General features: G+C 51.5%; 1 protein-coding gene across 2 annotated transcripts; it reads left to right on the top strand.

The window, feature by feature from the left end:
• Positions 1-1,635: 1,635 nt before the first annotated feature.
• On the top strand, positions 1,636-5,044 carry LOC127344591 (uncharacterized). 2 transcript variants are annotated; one of them, XM_051370899.2, is made up of 3 exons: positions 1,654-2,496; positions 2,954-4,282; positions 4,361-5,044. In XM_051370899.2, the coding sequence occupies exons 2-3, from the start codon at positions 3,577-3,579 to the stop codon at positions 4,825-4,827; spliced, it is 1,173 nt and encodes a 390-aa protein (XP_051226859.1). In that variant the 5' UTR covers positions 1,654-2,496; positions 2,954-3,576; the 3' UTR covers positions 4,828-5,044. The 2 variants fall into 2 exon arrangements, 1 of the variants encoding a protein (XP_051226859.1); XR_011755904.1 differs by lacking the exons at positions 2,954-4,282; positions 4,361-5,044 and adding an exon at positions 2,584-2,947 and having other exon boundaries at positions 1,636-2,496.
• The last annotated feature ends 2,709 nt before the right edge of the window (positions 5,045-7,753 follow it).

The following is a 7,753-nucleotide window of genomic DNA, read 5'->3' as shown; positions in this document are numbered from 1 at the left end:
ATGAAGGGGGAAGCTTAGCGACAATGCATCCCGCGACAAACTTGTCCGGTAGCACACACTTGAGGAGCTCAAGTTCCTTTGCCATGATCTGTATCTCATGAGCCTGTTCTACTACAGATCGGTTCTCAACCATTCTGTAGTCATTGAACTGCTCCATAGCATACAATTCACCTCCGGCATCGGCAGCACCAAACTTAGCGTCCAGTGCATTCCACAGTTCCTTCCCATTTTAGATGTGCAGATAAGCATCAACCAACTTGTCTCCAAGCACACTTAGGACGGCACCCACAAAGATTACGGTGGCATCCCCGACGCTTTATCCTCTTCAGGAGTAAGCGGACCTCTGGGAGTACCTTCCGCAACTCGTTGCACGCCCATAGAAGTGAGCCACAAGAGGGTCTTATTCTGCCATCTCTTGAAATGAGAACCCGTAAACAGGCTCGGTTTAAGCGCAGCAGCAAAACCAGACGGTGAAAATTGCCTAAGCATATAAGGTTTTTGGATTGTTAGATTATTAAGCAATTTACGTGTGAGTTTAATTACTGAAAGCAACATTACAGATGCACAAGCATACTTAACCACACACATCAGACTAAGCACATGCATCAGATCTGAACATGGAACAAGTAGCAGTGCAAGATAGGAGATGAAAAGCACGTACATCACGACCGGGAAAGTCGCACCAGCAGCACCACCACCATGGGTATTATTGATGTCACCCATGGTGTAGTCGGATCTGTCGATGAAGTAGCCGAACCGTCGAAGACGAGCACGAACAGCAGCGAGCAGTCGCGCCGAGACGCTCCCCAAAAACCTTATCGCCCGTCTCCCAGTGCAGGATCTCAACGGATGGATTTTCGGAGGCCTGCTCTCCCGAACGGCTGTGCACGCAGTCGCCGGCATGGGGAAGACTAGAAAGTAGTGCAACAAAAGGAACTTCGTGAGAGAGACGAACTAGAGAGTTCTGATAGCTATTTTTCCAGATCTGATCTGTCTCCTTATATAGCCTGGGAGGAGAGCAGACCCGACCGCGTTGCCACGCATAGGAAGTCAGGGACACGCGGCGAGCATGCACATGCAGGTCGACACGTACCCAACTCAGTTGATGCACCAAACAAAAATTTAGGCTTCCTTGAGTATGTCTCGAACTCGAACTCGAGTCACGAAACGCGACGTGCGTGACGAGCCGAGCCGGGGCGGGCGGAGGAGGAGGAGTGCGCGAGGGCTCTTTCTATTCTCACTCACTTAGAAGGACTAGAAAAGCATCCCTTATAGGCTACGTTTGTTTGGGCTTCCACTTCAGCTTTTGGGGCTTTTAGAGCCCAAAAGCTGCAGCCCAAACAAACAACAAGAAATTGAGAAGCGATTTTAGGAAGCGCTGTGGGAAAATAGACGTGAAACGCGAAAGCACCGCGTGGGCTGCTTCCCGAGCTTTCTCTGCTTCCCGAGCGAGAGAGACCAAACTGCCCGCCCCGTCCTCCTCCAGCCCAATAGCCCCCTTCTCCATTTCTCTTCTCCCCGTTCCCTGCTAGGGTTAGGGATTCTCGCCGCCCGCCGTCGCCGTTCCGCGCCGGCCACCGTCGCCGTCCCGCGCCGCCCGCCGTCGCCGTCCCGCGCCGCCCGCCGTCCCGCGCCGCACGCCGTCGCCGTTCCGCGCCTCCGCCCGCCGTCGCCGTTCTGCGCCGCCCGCCGTCGTCCTCCTCCAGCTCGGGCCGTCCCCGTCTGTCGAGGCGCCGCCGTCCTCCTCCAGGTCGGGCCGTCCCCTTCCTCCCCGTCCCGTCCTCGTCCCGAGAGCTCCTGCCCGTCCCGCATCGTCCTCACCCTCGCCGCGTTTCCGTCCTCCTCGAGCTCGGCCGTCGCCGTCTGCACGTTCCTCTACAGCGGCAAGGTGAGACAGTACATTCTGTTCCGTTCCTCACCCTGTGTCTCTTCTCTTTCTTTAATTGCTATGAGACTAATTGAAGTGCAAATGGCATATGGCGTGAGAATGTACTGCATAGTGACTAATTGAAGTGCTATGAGTTTGATTGTGCTATGATTTGTTATTTGGTTCTCTGTCATATTGTTTGCTGTGAGAAATTAAAGTGTAAATGATATTGCTGTGTGTGTCATATTCAGTGCACATTATAAGATATTTTTTAGTGCTGTAAGTTGATGCAATGTTTATGTATTTAGATGGATCAAGATAAGGCACCTAAGGCAATTTGGGATGCAATGTCCACCACAATATTTTGTGAAATCTGCATGAAACAAAAAAAGGCAGGCAATAGGCCTACTGCTTTCCTTAGTCCAGAGGGGTACAAGAATCTAGCTAGAGAATTTGGTACTAGGACAGGGAGAAACTACACAAAACCACAATTCAAAAATAAATGGGATTCAACCAAATCATTATATCAAGCATGGGTGTATTACACTACCAAAGCAACGGGACTTGGTTGGGATCCGGTGAAGAGGACAATTACAGCAAGTGATGAACAATGGGCTGAATTGATCAAGGTATTACATATACCATGTTTATGTCATAGTTACATTGCAAAATAGATGGCTCACTTTATGGCTAGTAACTTGTTCAATCTTATGTAGGCAAACAAGCTTATTGCGGGTTTCAAGAAAGGTCCACCGGACAACTTGGAGTTGATGGAGATCATGTATGAGGATGCCCATGTTGATGGAACTTCGGCGGTAATGCCGGGAGTGCCAAGAGAAATTCCCGCTGATTTGGTTGACCTTGTAGCCGATGATGAAGGCTTGGCACCAACACCTCCGAGTGTGAATAGAAAGCGTGGGGCTGCTAGGATTGCATGTAGCCCGGGGAAGAAAAAGAAGAATCCCATGCAATTAGAATTCAAGCGTTTTGTTGATCATTGCATTAATGAAGATCGTGGGACATCATCTACCACCCAAGTAGTTCAAGACATTGAAGCCATAATGAAAGAAGTTGTGGAATGTGGAGCCGTTGAGGGTAGTGTTGAGCATTACATAGCAACCAAAATATTTGGCAAACTTGAAAATCGAGCTTTCTTCTATACCATGAAAACTAAGGAGGGCCGGCTTCGTTGGTTGAAGATGCAATATGAGGATAGGAAGAGAAACTAGAGCTACTTTATTTACATCTATGTTCATCTAAAAATGTATCCTTATGCTACCTTGTTGTTACTACTTTTATGTACCCATAAGACTTGGAACATCCTTTTATGTATGGAATTGGTGCTGTTTTGGTGCTATATGGTGCTGGTTTGGTGCTATGTTGGTGCTGTTTTGGTGGTATATGGTGTTGTTTTGGTGATATATGGTGCTGTTTTGGTGGTATATGCTGCTGTTTACTCATATATGTTGCTGTTTACTCATATATGTTGCTGTTTTGGTGGTATATGGTGCTGTTTTGGTGGTACATGTTGCTGTTTTGGTGGTATATGCTGCTGTTTACTCATATATGATGATGTTTACTCATATATGGTGCTGTTTTGGTGGTATATGCTGCTGTTTACTCACATATGTTGTTGCTTGTTGTTTTTAGATGAGCACAAGTCAGAGTAGTGATGAAAGTGACAGCGATATGGCATCGAGTCCGCACTTATGGAATCAAGAAGGCGTCGGCGGCTACGGAATGCACAAGTGATGTACCAAGTTCTTGAACATTCCGAGAAGCATCTTACGAAGAAAAAGAGGGTAGAACCAAGATGCACCGGACAACAATGGGTATTTGATAACTTGGGCAGCTCGAAGGATTGTTATGACATGTTTAGGATGCATAGGCCATGTTTTGATTCTTTGCATGACACTTTGGTTGAAAAATATGGTCTCAAGGGGTCAAACCGCATGTGTTCCGAGGAGGCACTTGGAATGTTTCTGTGGACTCTTGGTAGTCCACAATCCGTGACTCAAGTTCAAAACCGATTCAAGAGATCCAGGGAGACAATCAATAGGAAGTTTGCGGAGATTCTATATTGTGTAAATCAGTTAGCGGGAGATATCATCAAACCTATTGATCCACAGTTCCCAATAGTGCATGAGAGGCTACGGGATTCTAGATTCACACCTCATTTCAATGGTGCAATTGGTGCAATTGATGGGACACACATACCAGTTATTGTGCCAGCGGTTGATATAGTCAACCATGTTGGTCGCCTTGGATATCCAACACAGAATGTTATGGCTGTTTGTGATTTTGACTTGAGGTTTACCTCCATTGTTGCCGGATGGCCAGGTTCCGTACACGACACAAGGATATTCAAAGATACTTTGCTTAAGTTTGAAGCAAATTTTCCTCATCCTCCTCCAGGTATATGTTTGGCTTGTGCACTCTTCATTAGGTCATATTGGTGTCATATATGCTAGCACTAACTTGTGTGTCATTCAGGAAGATACTATCTAGTTGATTCGGGTTATCCCAATCAAGATGGTTATCTTTCACCATATACAGGAACCAAGTACCATCTACCCGAGTTTCGACTAGCTGGACCGCCATCTGGGAAGCAAGAAATATTCAACCATGCTCATTCATCTCTTCGAAATGCTATTGAGAGAGCATTTGGGGTATTGAAGCAGAAATGGCGTATCTTACATGGTATATCAAGTTATCCAATAGAGAAGCAGACAAAGATTATCATTGCATGTCTAGCACTCCATAACTTCATTCGTGATAGTCAATTGTTTGATCTACACTTCTATAGATGCGATATTGATGAGAACTACATGCCTCCGGGGCATGTTAGTTCCACATCCGGAGGCAATGTAGGCGACAATTTAGGAGGGGATCATGTTACCACGAACAACACTCGTGACAACATAGCTAATGCTTTGTTCGCAGCAAGTGGAGGTGTCTAGACATTAGAACTTGTGAAGAAGTGAAAAACTTGTTGCTCTTTTGGGTACATGTGAAGAAGTGAAAAACTTGTTGCTCTTTTGGGTTGATGAGACGTGTCTTGTAATATAAATGTCACAACACTCTCGTATTATCTTTAATATATGTAATGTTTTATATTTAATATGAACAAGTATCGTAAAACAGTCGGAAATAGTTGATCCGTGTCAAAACGGCATTTATACAACTTCTTCAGAATTCAGGGGCATTTCAGAGATTTCATCCTTCATCACAGCATGACTATTAACAAAGACTCTGCCAAACATCAAATCTCTGCTTCTCACAATGCTTCTCACAAATGCTTTTCCACACTCATGACTACAATGCTTCTCAAAAGCTGCAGCCCAAACAAACAGACCCATATACCACTCCAACTCTCTCCCAACTAGCAATGTGAGACTAAACTTTGTCTCCAAAGACTGTCCCAAGCTTCCAACGTGATGGGCCTTGAGATTTCAGAATTATAGACTACATAAGCGGCCTTACTGAGCTGTCGTTCATCTACATTCAACAGGTTCTGTTAGGACTTGGCATCGGGTTGCGGGAAGGTGGTGGTGGTATTGACTCCGGAAGCCTGGCTGCAGTTCGTCGCGTGTCAGCTCGGTGGTTGGAGGTGGAGGTTCCAAGGAAAAATCCTTGTTTCTCGAGCTGCAGCCGGCGCATGCGGACGGTTAGCTCTTGTTTCTCGAGCTGCAGCCGGCGCTACATGAAGCGCTCGCTCCCTTCTCTCTCCTTGTTTCTCTCACTTCCAGCTAGGACTTTGCTGATGTGGATTTGCTTGTAGCCAGGTGACTAGGACCTACTCCGTATTATACATGCTCTTATCTGGACTTTGGTTCGGGCTGGAGACGGCTGACACATGCGGGTGCCGTTGACTGGGCCCGGGTACTGATGCGCGAGCGGGTTGGCGTGGTTGGTGTCGTCGACAATGTGATTGGTAGGAACGGCTGGGACGGGGAACAGCACCCAACCAAACCACATGACACCACCACGTACGCATCAGCGATTCCGACGTGAAGCCGTGTAGCTGTGACCTGTGAGCAACAGATCGATCACCTACGCTGGGCCGTCGCCGTCGGCCGCGCCGGCGCGTGGTGGGAATCAGAGCATCTCCAACCGCACAACCCAAACTGACGCGCTGGGCCGTTCGGTTTGGGCCGTTGGGTGGCCGAGCGGACACGCGGACAACGGCCCGCGTCCGCGTGTCCGTTTGGGTCGCGCGCTGCGCCCAACGCGCGGACGTATCGCAAAAAACGTAGAAACAGGAAAACAAAAGAAAATACGAATTTAAACGAAATTATATTAAACATATGCCCTATTTTGGGCAAATTTGTACATAGCCCTATTTTGGACAAATAAAACTAACAAAAGAAGCCCCTATATGCGCTATTAAATTTAAACTACTATTGAAAAACCCTCTATTAGGGATTGGTCGGCGGCGCGGTGGCCGCCGGTGCGCCGCCTAGCCCTCAGGGCGCTGCGGCGACGTCGCCGACGTCCCCGGCGGCGAGGCGCTGCAGGGCTCGACCGCGCCGGGGACTCCGGCCACGGAGACCACAGGCCTCCTCCCACGGCGAGCGGGGGTCCGGAGCCACCCGCGGCCGCGGCGGCGCACGGAGCGCCGCCTCCTCCCCGAGGCGCCGCCGCCTCTCTCGCTGTGTGCGGCGCTCGGCCTCCTGGCGCCGCCGCCGGTCGGCGCGACGCCCGTCCTCCCGGCGGCGCTCGCCGGCCGGCGCGGCGCCGGCCTCCTCCCGCCGCGCCGCCTCCTCCTCCTCCTCCCGTCGCGCTCGAGGGCCCGGCGTAGAGCTCCCGCCCTCCGCCTCCTCCACCTCCCCGCCGCGCCGCCTCCTCCATTTCGGAGGTGCGAATGGCCGCATGGAGGTGCGGCCATTCGCTCTCCTCCTCCGCCGCCGAGATGATCGTGGCGGCGCGGAGGTCCGGGTCCTCCTCCGAGGACTCCGGCCGGCTCGAGGAGGAGGCGGCGGTTGCGGCAATGCCGCACCGCCGCGGCGGCCTCCTCCGATGTGGAGGCCGCGTTGGTTTCTCCCGACGGCCGCAACGCCGGCGGACGGCGGCTGCCGCTCGCCTCGTCGTCGTTCGCTCGGGAGCGAACCGTCGCCGGGGCCATGGCGGCGGTTTTGCTCGGGGAGTGGAGTGGGACCGGAGTGGAGGGCCGCATCCCCTCCAGTCCCCATTTAATAGTCTTCCTGGTCACCGACAGGTGGGCCCAAGGGAGACGAGGCGACCAGCGCGCGGACGCGAGCGGACGGCGCGTGCCATCCGCGGCCACGCAAACCTAGCCCAGATTTGGGCCGGGTTTGCGTCGTTCCGGACGCCGCGGCCGTCCGCTTTTGCGGTACGTCCCCGCACTGGGCCGCGTTTTTGTCCGGCTCGACCCAAACGGCGCGGTTGGAGATGCCCAGGCGAACGGCGTTCCTGTGACTGTGAGCATGCATGCACCGGATTCCATGCTATCTATAGCCATAGCTTGATGCGTGGGCCTTTCCGCGCAACGTGACCGCACCGCGGCGAAGAGGCCCCGCGCGCGGCCGACCGACGTGACGGCCTCGTCAGGAGCCCAGAATGTCGCCAGTTCGTCGCGTCTTGTCGCGCTACCTAATCAGCGCCCCTGTTCCTGCCGCTTGTAAATACAGAAACGCGTGGTTACGATTCTGCGGCGCCGATCGGCTACTGCAGCTCGGTGGTTTAATCCGATCGACCGTCGTGTATGAACACCTGATCCAAGATCAGATCGGTCGGCCGGTGTGGTGTGGCAGCTCCGGCTTGGTTGGATCGATCGCATTGTTCCTGAGCAGCGGAAGCACTCATGGGCGTGGCATGGCTTTCCCCGTGTGACGTTTTTTTTTTGGACACAATCTATTAATTAAG

The sequence above is a fragment of the Lolium perenne genome, chromosome 3 (genome assembly GCF_019359855.2).
Source record: "Lolium perenne isolate Kyuss_39 chromosome 3, Kyuss_2.0, whole genome shotgun sequence".
Taxonomy (NCBI): domain Eukaryota; kingdom Viridiplantae; phylum Streptophyta; class Magnoliopsida; order Poales; family Poaceae; genus Lolium; species Lolium perenne.
This window is presented reverse-complemented; position numbering and strand designations above follow the sequence as displayed.